We start from the raw sequence: 14,875 nt of genomic DNA on the forward strand, positions 1-14,875 counted from the left end.
GGGGAAAGGACATCTCTTAAATAAATGGTGCTGGGGAAATTGGAGAGCCATATGCAGAAGAATGAAAGTAGACTCCTATCTCTCACCATATACCAAAATCAACTCAAAATGGAATAAAGACTTAAATGTAACACCCAAAACTATAAAACTTCTGGCAGAAAACACGGGTGAAATGCTCAAGACATAGGACTGGGCAAAGGTTTTATTAATAAAACTTCTCATTTTGTTCACAGGGAACAAAAGCAAAAATTAACAAACGGGATTATATCAAACTAAAAAGCTTCTGTACAGCAAAGGAAACAATCAAGAGTGAAAAGATAACCTGCAGAATGGGATAAAATATTTGCAAACTATGTATCCAACAAGGGATTAATATTCATAATATGCAAAGAACTCAAACAACTTAATAGTAAAAAAAATCTTATTTAAAAATGGGCAAAGGAACTAAACAGACATTTTCCAAAAGACATGCAAATGGCAAACAGGTTTATTAAAAAATGCTCAACATCACTAATCATCAGAGAAATGCAAATTAAAACCACAATGAGATATCATCTGACCGCAGTTAGACTGGCTATTATCAAAAAGACAGAAAATAAATACTGGCAAGGATACAGAGAAAGGAGGACTCTTATACATTTTTGGAAGGACTGTAAATTAGCACAGATATTATGGAAAACAGTGTGGTAATTTCTCAAACAACTACAGATAGAAGAACTACCATATGATCCAGCAAACGCACCACTGGGTATATACCCAAAGGAATGGAAATCTTCATGTTGAAGAGACACCTGCACTCCCATGTTTATTGCAGCTTCATTTACAATAGCCAAGAGCTGGAACCAACCTAAATGTCCATCGACGAATGACTGGATAAGGAAAATGTGGTACACAGTCACAATGGAGTACTACTCAGCCATGAAAAGAATAAAATTCTGCCACTTGCAGCAACATGGATGAGCTTGGAGAAGATTATGTTAAGTGAAATAAGCCAGGCACAGAGAAAGAAATGCCACAAGTCCTCACTCATATGTGGAAACTAAAAACGTTGATCTCATAGAAATAGAGAGTAGAACAGTGGTTACTAGAGACCAGTAAGGGGAAGAGGGAGTGGGTGATAGGGAGAAGGTGGTCGGTGGATACAAAACTGTAGAGAGACAGGAGGAATAAGATCTAGTGTTCCGGAGCAATATGGAGAGGCTACACTCAACAGCAAAGTACTGCGTGCCTTTGAATGGCTAGTCTAGATGACGTTCAGTGTTCACAACACCAAGGAGATGACAAACGTTTGAGGCGGTGGATACTCTCAGCACCCTGATGTGATCGTTGCACACAGTATGATTGCACCTAAATATAATATTGTATGCCATAAATATATACAATTATTATCATGGGCCAATTAAGAAAAGTAAAATAAAAGAGAGAGGGAAAAAAAAAGAGAGTAGAATAGTGGCTGCCAGAGGCCAGGAAAGGGAGTGGGGGGTGGACATGTGGAAAGGCTGGTGACTGCTGCAAAGTTACAAAGTTACAGTTGGACAGAAAGAATAAGTTCTTGTGCCCTAATATGACAGTAACTCATAATATTGTATAGTATATTTCAAGATAGCCAGAAAAGAGGATCTTGGATGTTATAACCATAAAGAAATGATAAATGTTTAGGTGACAGATATGCTAACTATTCAGATTGGATTATATATGCATGTGCAGAAACAACAAACTGTACCCCATAAACATGTATGATTAAAAAACTTAAAATAAAAAAAATGAAAGTTTATGGCATTTTACCAAGGGGCAATCTCTAATCTGCACAAGGAGGTGTAAGCTGCAACTTTACTTATTTGTGGTATGAAAGGATGCAGTTCAGGCTTGCCAAGACAACCAGAAAGTTGGTGAGGAGGTAGTCTTGGAAAAGAAGAAACCGAGGTCTTAAGCCCTGAAATTTGCATACAAAAATCACCAAAATTGTCAACTGTCTGCTAAACTCCACGTATGCAGAAGACTTAGAGGGCCAAGTAAAAAAGCAACCACTGAAAGGTGAAGAAATGGAAAATCAGCTACTGATCACTACAAGGAATACAGTTTGGAATTTGAATCCAGCCAAGTTAACTGCTTTATAGAGCAAAAATAACTCTTCAGAGGAATATAAGAGGACCTGGAATCTCTGCAACATATAACTGACAGTGTTCAGAATACAAATCAGAATCCCCACATGTGTTAAGAAACAGGAATTGTGACTCATACTCAAGGAAAATAAAACAAAAAGTCACTAGAAACTAACCCCAAGGTAACCCAGATGCTGCAAGTAGCAGACAAGATTGGTTAAGGCGTCTATAATTATCTTCGAGTACTTAAAGGAAGATATAAGAGTAATGTATTATAGATGAGGACTATTGTTAGAGAAAGAGAAACTAGGAAAGAACCGAATGGAAATTCTAGAGCTGTAAAATACAGTAACTAAAATGTAGAATTTACTGATGAGCTTAACAGCAAAAGGGAGGAAGCCATTGAACTTTGAGACAGATCAATAGATATTGCCTGATCGTTATGAAGGAAAGAAAAACATGAAGAAAAATGGACAGAGACTCACAAACAGGTGCTAAAATATAGAAAGCAAACTAACGTGCATGTAATTGGAGTTCCAGAAGGAAAAAAGAGGGGGGAAAAAAAGGGACTCAAAATGTATGTTTAATGCTCACTTTGGCAGCACATTATACTAAAACTGGAAAGATACAGAGAAGATTAGCATGGCCTCTGCACGACTGGATAAGGAAACTGTGGTGTCTATACACCATGGATTACTACTCTGCCATAAAAAAGAATGAAATTCTGCCACTTGCAGCAACATGGATGAGCTTGGAGAAAATTATGTTGAGTGAAATAAGCCAGGCACAGAGGGATAAATGCTGCATGTGCTCACTCATAAGTGGGAACTAACAGAGAAAGAAGAAAGGAAAGAAAGACCACAGTGGTCCATTGGATTTGCAGAGGGAGAGCAGACCTAGGGATACAAAGTGTGGTGGGGCAAAGGGGGAGGGGGAGGGGGAGGGAGGTCGGGGATTAATTGGGTGAGGGACACGGGGTATAATCGCTATTTGTGGCAATGGGCATCCTGCCAGTATTGATCTGGCCATCACATCTTGGCCATGAGTGGTGATGGTCAGCTTTGTACCTCATGAATATTCATAACCAATTGTTTAAAAGTATGTTTAGAAACAATGGCTAAAACCTCCACAAATTTTGTGAAAGACGTCAATTTACAGATTCAAGAAGCTCAGTGACCCCTAATCAGTATAGATACAAAGAAAACTACTCTAGGATAATCACAGTCAAACAGCTGAAATCTAAAGATAAAGGGATCTTAAAAGCAGCCAGAGAAAAACAGCGCATGGCACGCTGGGGCACAACAGTGCGTGAACTATGGCTTTCTTCTCATCACATGTTTAAAGTGTTGAAAGAAAATATCCTTCAGTCCGGGATTCTATATCCAGTGACGCTATTGTAAGAAATGAAGGTGAAACAGGTTTTTCGGGTAAACAAAAACTAAGACAATTCATCCCCAGGGGTCTCTAGAGTACAGGAAAGCTAAAGAAAGGTCTCCAGGCTGAAAGAAATGACACCAGTGGAAACTTGGATGTACAGGAAAGAATCAGAATGGCCAGAAATGGTAAATGTGTGGGTAAATAGGAAAAGAACTCTATGCACTTTTTTCTCTTAATTTCCTTAAAATGGACATGGTTATTTAAAGCAAAAATTACAATATATGGGGAACTGATATATAGGTTTAACATGTAAATGCACGTAAAAAATAGCACAAAGCGTAGGGGTTATAAAGGGATCTACTGTAGATTGGACGCCCCCCCTAACCTCAAGAGGCTTGATCCCCACTGTACCTGTCGAGGGTGGGAGATCCTTTTATGGTCATTGAAAGGTGGGGACTTGAAGAGGTGACTGCAGGCCGAGCTGTCGTGAATGGATTATAAGCAGTGGTCACGGGCGTGGCTTCGAGAGCTTGAAGAGGAGAGTGAACAAGGCGGTTCGTGTCTCTCTTGCTCTCTCATCTCCACCATTTTCTGCCATGTGAGACCCTGCATTGGTGTAAAGCCACCACCATAGAAGACCCACCAGATGTGTTCCCTGGACTGTGGACTTCCCAGCCTCTGTAACTGGAAGCAATAAATTTCATTTTCTTATAAATCACCCAGTTCCAGTTATTTTGTTACAAGCAGCAGAAATGGACTAATACAAGATCCATACTATTGAAAGCCCTATTTTTCATGCGAAGTGATACAATACCACTATAAATATATTGCGGTAAACTAGAGATTCATACAGTAACCCCATAGAGTAACCAATAAAAAAAGTAACGCCAGGAGGTAGAGTGTATTCATTTGTTAGGGCTGCCATAGCAAAACACCAGAAGGCTGCAGCCACTTTGGAAGACAATTTGGCAGTTTCTTACAAAACTAAATATACTGTTGTCATATTATCACGCTTGCTGAAAACTTATGTCCACACAAAACTCACACACTGATGTTTATAGCAGCTTGATACAAAATTGCCAAAATTTGGAAGCAACCGAAACGTTCTTCAGTAGGTGAATGGTTAAACTGCGGTACATAGGGACAATGGCATATTTTTCTGCACTAAAAAGAAATGCACTCTCAGTCCGTAAAAAGACACGGAGGAAAAGTAAATGCATGTTATTAAGTGAAAGAAGCCAATCTGAAAAAGGCAACATATTGTATGATTCCAACTATATGGCCTCCTATGAAAAGGGAAACTGGAGACAGTATAAAGATCGGTGGCTGTAAGGGGCCGGGGTGAAGGGTGAATAGGCAGGGCTCAGGATTTTCAGGGCAGTCAAGCTACTCTGTGTGATGCTGCAATGGTGGATACGTGACATTATACATTTGTCCAAACTCACAGGATGTCCCACACCAGGAGTGAGCCATAGTGTCATCTATGGGCTTGTTGGAGTCAGCAGGACTGAAACCGGGTTGGAACCTCCTGGGCTGCGGGGGGAGGAGGGGGATTTTTAAAAGGACATTTTTTTCTCTCCACTCTTGCTTCTCATCCCCGGACTTTCTTATCTCGTTCGCTAAATAGGAAAACAAGGCTGAGAAGCTAATCAGTACTTTGCAGAGCGAACAGTTCTCTCTTTGAGACTTGTAGAGTTTTGAGAAGTGACCAAGGCCAAACGACTGGAAGCTGACCATGAACACCAGCCAAGTCAACCAGAGCCCTGAAAAGCAAAACTACTCAAAAGACTTTGCAGAAAAGTTGCTTCTACTTCAGAGCAAATCAAAATCTTGCAGGGTCCTGAGATAACAGCGAAAATGAGAACAGAAACCAGCAGCCTTGGTGAGACCATGTACCTGACCCATAGACATGGACCTCTCGCAGCCCACGTCTCCTGCTCTCCTGCTTTTCACCTCCCCCCTTCCTTTCCCACAACCCCTCCTTTAAAAACCTCTCAGTAAATCTAAGTCTTTGAGATGGGACAACCTGCCGCCTCCTTCAGCTGAATACACCTGCTTTTCTAACACCAACCATTTGACTTCTGAGTCCTTTTTCTTGTCAAGGGGGCAGGCAGCCAGACCTGAGTTCAGTAATAAAAACACTCAGGCCCAGACCAGATTTTCCACACAACCCAGGTGTACCTGACCTCACAAGACCCAGAAGTACTTACAAGGTCAATAGTAAAATCCTGAGTTTCGTGAAAAGGCTTCCCCCAGGGAATCAGCAGTAAAGCAGCAATTTAGCTCAACCACAAGGCTCAGCTGCTGGTGCCCACAGGAAGTTCCCCCATTTTAGAAGTAAGCGAAGGACAAGAAATTAGTTCCAGTGCAGAGTTTAAGGGTGGGGGCAGCTAACGATCCAACACAGAACTGAAAGGAAACACAAAAAAACCATGGACCAGAGACAAAGTTCTGATGTTAGGGTTAGCCTAACACCACCAAAGAATACCTATAAAACCTAAGAGAGCCAGAAGCCCCATGGGCTCCTGAGCTGGGGTGAGGGGAGCCCAGGGGCCTCAGCCATGTCCCCCACAATGTCCGTATCCAGCCTAGTGATGACTGCACTGCCACAGAAACCCCCTGGGCTCCCAAGCTGGAGTCGGGGGAGCCCATGGGCCTCAGCCACACACCCCCACCTTCTGCAACCAGGCCAGCGTAGGAGATGGCTGTGGGGCAGCCCTGCCCCCACCTGCCCCTCCACTGCTCTGCAACAATTTCTTTGAATGTAAAAATAATAATTTAAAAACTCCAAGTTAAAAAAAAAGTAAGCAGAGAAGAAATCAAGAAACTTACACAGGGGCTGAGCCCATGGCGCACTTGGGAGAGTGCAGCGCTGGGAGCACTGCGACGCTCCCGCCACGGGTTCGGATCCTATATAGGAATGGCCGGTGCACTCACTGGCTGAGTGCCGGTCACGAAAAAGACAAAAAAAAAAGAAACTTATACAGAAGAATTTCCAGAAGATCATGGACAGATGTTTCAAATATGACAAGTTTTAAGTAAAACAAAGACATGAGAATAGTCATTGGATTTGATGATTATTTAGGTTGTTGGTGAGATTTAGAAGAACTGAATTAAGATTGAGCAGGTTAAAGTGCAAATGAGCAGTGGAATATTTGCCAGAAAATGTAGCTTTGAAGAGCTTGCTGCACACCTGCCCGCATGCACTGGCTGAGAGAAATCTGTGGAGAGTTAGGTAAGGATCTGCCGTCAGTCCTACCCTCCACGTAGTTCAGGTTTTATCCATGCAACGAGTATGGCCTTCTGAAAGCTGTGTGGAGCTACAGTATTTTAACGAGTCCAGAGAAAACCTTATTGATTTGTGCTTTAGCAATAGGTGATTGTTTCCACCACCAAATGCTGAAAGTTATTATTTCCAGGTTGGTAGAGAAAAACTTTCCACTACATCATCTTTGTGACCAATGGACGTGGTGTTTCAGATTTTGGTACCAGCAAGTCTTCATGTCCTAGGAGAATTTAACACATTCTCCTCTTACGGTTAATTCAAATATGTAACAAATGTGTGTCTACCTTTTTGTCATGGGATCACAAAGAGAAGAGACAAATTCGTAATTGAAGTGATGGATCTGAGGTCTTATAAAGGCCTGCATCTACACTCGCACTCATTTCTCCTGGGTATATGCCTAGGAGTGAAAATGCTGAATTATAGTGTGGGTATATGTTTAGTTTTAGAAGAAACTGCCAAACAATTTTCCAGCGTAGCTTACAGATTTACACTTCCTCCATCGGCGTGTGAGAGTTGCGGTTCCTCCCCATACTTGCTAATACCTGGAGCTGTCAGTCTTCATTTCACGCATTCTGGGGCATGTGCATGGCACAGTACTGTGGTTTTTATTTGCATTCTCTAGCGCTGGTGAGGGGGAGCACGTGTTCATACGCATATTGTCCTTCCGTTTCCCCTTCTCTGTGAAGTGCTTCTTCCCAGCCTTTGTCCTTTTTAAATCGTGTTGTCTCACTTTTTCTTACTGATTTGTAGCACCAAATATAAATTTATACATTTATATTTATAGATGTATAAATTCTAAGTTCTTTGTCATATTTTTATAATGAAAATATTTTTCCCAAACAGTAACTCATCTAGTCATTTTCTTAAAGATTTTTGGTTTTCTTTTTAGTGTCTCAACCTAGAGGAAAGATGTCTTTTGGGGGAAAAAAAAAAAAAAAAAGCTTCTTTATTTTAATGAAAACTGATTTATTGTATTTTCTTTTATGGTTGATGCTATTGTACTCTATTTAATAAATCATTGCCTTCCCCAATGTTATGAAAATTTCTCCCATGTTTTCTTCTAGAAGCTCTATGGTTTTCCCTTCATGTTTAGGTGTACCATTCATCTGGAAACAATGCTAACATATGGCGTGAGGTATGGGGTGTCCATATTTTTTTTTTCCATATGGATATCCAATTGACCTAGACCATTAATTCAAAAAAGTGTCTTCACCACAGCATTGCTGTTGCACTTTTGGTCTTAAATCAGAACATTGTATATGGCTGGGTGTATTTCTGGATTCTCTGACCTATTCCATTGGTCTGTTTATCTGTCTTTGCACAAAACCATACTATTTTAATCATGGAATAAGTCTTGATATTCAGTGGATACCGTTCAATTTTCTTCCTCTTTGTCTTGGCTATTTTTGGCCTATTGCCCACATAAATTTTAGAACCAGGGCTGGCCAGTTAGCTCAGTTGGTTAGAGTGCAGTGTTATAACACCAAGTTCAAGGATTTGGATCCCCATACTGGCCAGCCACCAAAAACAAACAAACAAACAAACAAAACCATGTAGAATCATCTCATCAATTTTCACAAAAATGTATCCACTGGGACTTTACTTGGGATTGATAATTCCTGCCTGAAACAATTCTTATAATGGTTGCCAAATCGTGATTTTCTAATTTTACCATTTTTTGTACATTCTCAGTTGGAATTCTACCGTCATGAAGAGCTTTTCTTATCCCCACACCACCCCTAGTTATTTCACTGCGTGGTATATATATTTACTTTTTTAATTCTATGTGGTTCTTTGTTCTTTTTTTCAAAAGAAATTTGCATGAATTCAATTCTTTGAAAATCTGTAAAGTTTATTTCATGACCCAGAGCATGGCCTATATTGGTTAATGCTTCATATGCGATTGAAAAGAATGTACTCTGGCAGTTCTTGGGTGAAGGGTTCTAGGAACATCTGTTAGATCCAGTTCATTGACGGTATTATTCATTGCCATAGCTTTGCTGATTTTTGGTCTACAAGTTCTGCCTATTACTGAGAAATAAATGTTGAAGTGTCCACCTGAAATGGTGGAGTATCTACTTTCCTTTCAGCTCTCAGTTCTGCTTCATGTTTCTGAATCTTTGCTGTTAAGTGCATGCACATTTAGGATTGTTTTTTTGGTGGGATGACCCTTCTCATTATATAAAATCCCTCTTTACTCCTGATCATTTTCTTTGCTTCAAATATTTGTTTACTTCCAGAAAAAGGTACATATTTTCTAATGTTGTCTGCTAGGTGGTTAGGGGGTGGGGTGGGGGGAGGCTGAATCGATGAATCAATCTGACCTGTATTTAAGTTGTGTCCAATTGATTTAGTTCACCACTACCTTCAAATATTTTGAGGGAAGAATCAGCAGGGTCTGGGATCTGAGAATAAAATGATCTGCTTGTGCTCACAACCAAGCTGCCAGTTTTCAGAACTGTGTGAAATCTCTCTGCTTTATAGCTTGACTGCCTGCTTTCTGGTTTTGCTGGGAAGGTCACTTTGCTTTCCAGATTTCTGAGCCCCTGAAGCTGTTTCAGGCCTGCTGCCCAGCCTCTGGGTCTTCTGAGGACAGTACCCCAGCCCTCTGCAAAGAATGCCTTGGAGGGTTTGTCTCAGTTCTGACCCTTCTCCCATCTGTTGTGATAGCAACTACTGCCTTGCATATGGTAATATGTGGGTGGTGGCGCAGAGGAGGGAGAGTGTGTTCCCCCAGTTCTCTACACCTTCCTCAGCCTAAAAATGCAGATGTCTTCTGATTTCTCCGAAGCATAGCCCCGTTCACCTCCTGCCTTCAGGGGGTAGCTGCCTTGCACTTAGGGGAAGGCCTGGGCATCTCAGCAGGTTTTTGTAACTTACTCTGATGACATCACATCTGTCCTGTCCCCAAGGGCTCCATAACGACCGGTGATAGAGCTGGCTGGAAATTCCTCTGTGGCAGCGGCTTCTTGGGATCCTCATATGTTACACCAGTCCACACGCAACAGTGAAGTTTATTGGCTCTTCTTGTTTCTCTTTAGGTTGACTGTCTCCTCTTTCAAGAATAAGAGCCGCAGCAATTCTTTTCTTGTATATGTAAAGCATTCCTTACTTTCTAGGATTTCCTTCATTTGGGTTTGTGTTCTCAGTTTTCTAGCCAGAAGCAGAACACAGTTGATTGTTGAAAATTTGTCATATGGCCGGTACACTTGCTACTCTGTTAGCAATTCTAAATATTTGTCTGTAGTTTATTTTCGGTTTCTGAAGTAGACAATCACATCTCCAAACAATGGAAGTTTGGGGCCGGCCTGTGGCTCACTCGGGAGAGTGCGGTGCTGATAACACCAAGGCCACGGGTTCGGATCCCATATACGGATGGCCGGTTCACTCACTGGCTGAGCGTGGTGCTGCCAACACCAATCAAGGGTTAAGATCCCCTTACCGGTCATCTTTTAAAAAAACAAAAAAAAAACAAAAAAAAAAAACAATGGAAGTTTGGTTTCTGCCCACCCTTAATTCTTTACAACTTTTGTTTCCACACATTGCCTAGAACCACCTTACACTGTTCAATAAAAGTGATGAACGACCTTGTCATTTTCTTAATTTAAAGGAATATTTCTGCTGTTTTGCCATTAAGTATGGTATTTGAATTTTGGAAATACTCCTTACCAAGTTAAAGGAACTAATTTCTATTCCTAACTTAATAATATTTCTAAGTCATCTATGGGCATTAAATTGTCTTTTATCTGGCAGTGTGGTTAATTACATGAAAAGATTTCCTAATATTAAATCTCCCACACATAACTAACGTGTTTCAATTAGGATCAGGTTCAGCTGCGTTTAACAGAACCAGCTCCCCTCCGCCCAGAAAAAGACAGGAGGCTCAACCGGGAAAATCGGTTTCTCTTTCGTGTAGACGATGCCCAGAGGCAGGGAGTCCGGGCTGTGAGCAGCTCACAGTCATCGGAGGCCGGGTCACTCTCGTCGTCCAGCTGCACGTTCTAGCACGTGGCTTCGTCCTCAAGACAAACGCTGGGCCGGGGCTGCGGGGACGCGGACTGAGCCGGAGTCCGAGGCGGGAGTCCGAGGCGGGACCCCGGAGCGTCCCACCTGCGAGGACGGAACCGGCCGCCAGAGGGCGCGCGGGCCGAGCCGGGCCCAAGGGCGGGCCCAGGAGAGCCCGGGCTGGGCTGCGCGCTGCAGCCTGTGTCCCCTCTGTCACTGCGAGGCCACGCCACCGCGTCGAGGCGGAGCGATGAGAACGCCTGGCCCGGTCAGGGCGGCCGGGGGATCCGGGGCTTCGGGCGACACGGAGGACGGTGTGACCCGGGTCCCGGGGTCCTGGTCTTGGGATTTTGCGACGCGAGGCGAGTCCCTCCTCCCCTCCGAGCCTCGCCTACCGGGTCTCAGGCCCCAGTCCCTTGGAGAACGGAGGGCGCCGCGGAACCCCAAGGCTGTCCCCGGGTCACCCGACACCCCTGCCCACCAGTATCAAGTCCTTCCTCCTGCTCACCCCTTAAGAGAGCCTCGGGAAACAGGGCCCGAGGCTTGGGCACCGGGCCCGTGGTGCTGCCCGCACGGGGGGTCTTCCCTGTCCCACTCACCCGGCATCCCTGTCCTGCCCCAGATGCTCTCGCTTGCTGTCCCTAGGGCCCGCGGTCGCCGCCACCAGGGGGCGCTGCTGCCCCTGGAACGCCGCTCAGCCCCTTCCCTGGGTCGGCACCGCCCTGCGGAAAAGCTGGCAGATCCCAAAGGTGCGTGTGGGAACTAAGGGCGTGCGAAGAAAACAGGTTTGTACAGAAAGACAAGCACCGCACAGTGGCCAGCTTCCCAGAGTTCTGGGTGTCTTTTCTGGAGCCTCCAGGAAGGAGAGATTCTGTTCTGTCATCTGCCCCAGATCCCCCCATATCTGGGTGAGCCCGTGTGGGACTTTGTGGCACAGGGTGCAGCTTGGCAGGCCTGGCCGTTTGCTCTCATCTGGGGACCAGCCTCGTTCCCAACACCCAGCTTTGTAGGAGAGCAGGGAGCACAGGAAGAGCTGGGCTTCGGAATCGGAAAATCCTTTCACCCGCTCACTCAGCAGCACGACGCTGCACGGTGCCAGCAAGGTGCCCAGGCCTCTCTGAGACTGTCCCCTCTCATCGCTGGGCTGTCCAACGAGAGAAACAAATACAAAATAAACAACGAGGTTCCACTCCTCATCCACTGAAATGGCTGTGATTTTAAAAGAAAAATAAGTGTTGGCACAGTTGTGGAGAAGTTGGGACCCCCGTGCACGGCTGGTGGGATGTCAGACGGTGCAGCTGCTGCGGGAAAGAGCTTGGTGGTTCCTAAAAACTTAAACAGGATTATCACATGACCCAGAAGTGACACTCCTAGGCACATACCCCGAAGAATTTCAAACCGGTACTCAAAGAAATATATGTACACAAACGTTCACAGCAGCACTATTCACAACAGCCGCAGAGTGGAAACAACCCAAATGCCCACCGACTCACAAACGGCCCCCACGGCGTGTTATTCAGCTGTGAGGGGAATGAACCTGGAAGACCTGACGCTCAGTGAAAGAAGCCAGACACACAAGGGCACGCAGTGTGTGATTCCATTTATGAAAATGTCCAGAAAAAGCAAACCCATAGACACAGAATAGATTAGTAGTTGCCAGGGCTCGAGGGAGGGGGGCTAGGAGGTGACTGTTTAACGGGTATGGGTTTCCTTTCGGGATGACAAAAATGTTTGTAACTAGGTGGAGGTTAGGGCTGCACGACATTGAGAATACAATGTCACTTTAACCCGGTTCACTTTACGTTATGTGAATTTCACTTCATTAAATAAATAGATAAATGAACCAAGCCCGCCGCAGTACCCACCACGCCAGGAAACCCCAGCCCCATGGTCCTCCACACACAGGTCAGCGTCCTCTGGGAGGTGGCACATGGTTCCCCCCACACTCCACCTGCAGGTCCCCTTCCCTGTCCACACCTTCCTGCACCCGACCTGCCTCGTCCAGTTTCTCCATCCTCTGCCGACTGCGGGTCTCTGGTCTGCTGCGCTTCATCCGCCCCCACAGGAGACCCATGGCCCCCTGCCACAATCCACATTGTGACTTCAGTCACTGAGCAGCGACCTCTGCGCCTGCCCTTCCATCTCAGTGAACTCTCGGTAGGACCCCCTCTGGCCCCTGTCCTCCCTCCTCCTTCACCAGCCTTGACCCAGTCCCTCCAGGCCCCTGTCCTGAGCCAGGCACTTATGCCCTTGGCCTAATACTGGGGGGTAGGGGTAGGGGGTTCTGTCTAAGGCTGACCTTGCTCCTTTGGGAAACTCCTCCTGGGTCTTCCACGCCTGCCTCTAAAGCAGACCCTTGGCCTTTTCACACACTCGTCTCTCCCCAACTGGGGGGCAGGACTCAGCTTTCTCTGACCACAGCTTTGTTCTCCACTCTGGTTCTCTCTCTGACCTCCTGGTCAAACCTGCAGGAAGAGCCGCTCACAAGTGTGTCTCCCACCCTTTGCCTCTTGCTACACCTGATTCTCACCAGGTCCAGAGTGTGGTCCAGTGCCATCTTCCTGGGGTAGAGGCTCCCCCTCCTAACCCCACTCTCACCAGTATTAGCCATGCCCTGCAGCAGCTCAGCATGTCAGCAGTAAGTTCACCTTTTTATAGGTCTCCTGGCCAGGAGGGACAGGGCGGGGGCAGCCCCGAGGGGCCACAGTAGCCTTGTGTGTCTCCTGGATCAGAGGGAGGCAGGGCCATTTCCTCAGGCTCAGAAGTTTCAGTAGAGTCCAGGGAGTCAGAAACAGTCGGAAATGTCTGCCCAGATGTCCCCACAGCACACATCAGGGTCTCAGGCTTCCCTAGGCAGGGCCCTGACCTCGGCACAGCTGGCTTGCCTCGGTTATGTGTTTAACCATCTTTGAGTTTCAGTCTCTGGGATCCCTGTCTCCTCCATTGGTGCTTGACTCTGCCGTGCTCCTACTGCAGGAGCTGGGCACTTTTTGTATGCATCCAGAGATGCCTTCGTATGCCTGCCATCCTCAGTCCTTTCTTGCTCAGCAAAATTGTGAGGGGTCCCTAGACCAGCAGCTGCCTGGCAGCTCTCAGCCATGACTGTGACAGCCATCTCCTCCCAGCTAGGATGGCCTCCAGGGTGGAAGGCACCGGACTGGGAAGGCACTGGAAACTTAGCCACCCCTCCCCTGTCCACCCCAGCCATCATAGAATGCACAGGGGCCAGGAAGACAGTCTGAGCAGACCCTCTGGGTGCTGCAGGAAGACACTTCAGGTCATCTGGCATCTCTGCCACACCTGCAGGTGCATCTGTGCTGACATCTGTCCTCTCAGCCACAAACAGAACAGCCAGCACCCCTGGTCTGCTGCCATCTCCCTGCTAAACACACTCATTGCACCCACACTGCGCCTGGATGCCCTGCCCGAAGTCTTGGGGAGACAGGTTATGTGCACCCCACAGTGAGGAGGCTACCACTGACAACCCTTGGGACCTGTGCACCTCGTTCCCCCATCTGAGGTTTTCACCTAGGTCTCAGGTAAGTCCAAGACTTTGTCATCCTCTGGTCATTGAAAGGCTTGTTTCTTCCCCCTGCACCACCTCCACCTCCACCTCCACAGCTCCCGCAGACCCTCATCAGGAGCCCTGGGAATCCCGTGTCACCTTCCTATGTGCCACCTCAACCCCCCAGCATGATCTGCTTGGGGAACCAACTCTCTTTCCCTGGTGCTAAGAACCATGCATGACACTCCATCCTGACCAGCAGCAGGAGTGCAGACACACACGGCCCCCAGTGAGACGTCACCCAGAGTCCCTGCCCCCGTCACCAAGCTCTGTCCTGCCTTCGGACTTCCCAGGCCTCTCCTTCTACCCTCGTCTCCCTCTAGCCAGGACTCAGCTCAGATGTCAACTGTCCAGACACATCCAGAGTTATTTCTTGTTTATCAATCAGCCGATTTGCCTGTGCTCTGCCCCACCCCTACTAGAGTGCCAGCTCCAGGCAGTAGACACCTCCCCGCACCCAGCAGAGCCTGGCATGTAGCTGAGGCTCAGCAGAAACTGGTTGTCCAGTGTAGTTAAAGCTACCTGGGGCCAGCCCGTGGC

The 14,875-nt window shown here is 46.1% G+C and overlaps 1 protein-coding gene and 1 pseudogene across 1 annotated transcript in view; both read left to right on the plus strand.

Moving 5' to 3' along the window:
* Positions 1 to 14,517, plus strand: part of LOC134383324 (zinc finger protein 182-like) — a 33,318-nt gene extending 18,801 nt beyond the window's left edge. The window contains exons 3-6 of the mRNA XM_063104232.1: positions 10,758 to 11,519; positions 12,836 to 12,927; positions 13,304 to 13,408; positions 14,392 to 14,517. Coding sequence (XP_062960302.1) covers positions 10,758 to 11,519; positions 12,836 to 12,927; positions 13,304 to 13,408; positions 14,392 to 14,517 — 1,085 coding nt within the window. The remainder of the gene's footprint in view (positions 1 to 10,757; positions 11,520 to 12,835; positions 12,928 to 13,303; positions 13,409 to 14,391) is intronic.
* LOC134385345 (U6 spliceosomal RNA) lies at positions 2,689 to 2,765 on the plus strand (annotated as a pseudogene).
* Positions 14,518 to 14,875: the final 358 nt, after the last annotated feature.

Source organism: Cynocephalus volans, chromosome 8 (genome assembly GCF_027409185.1).
Source record: "Cynocephalus volans isolate mCynVol1 chromosome 8, mCynVol1.pri, whole genome shotgun sequence".
Classification (NCBI taxonomy): Eukaryota; Metazoa; Chordata; class Mammalia; order Dermoptera; family Cynocephalidae; genus Cynocephalus; species Cynocephalus volans.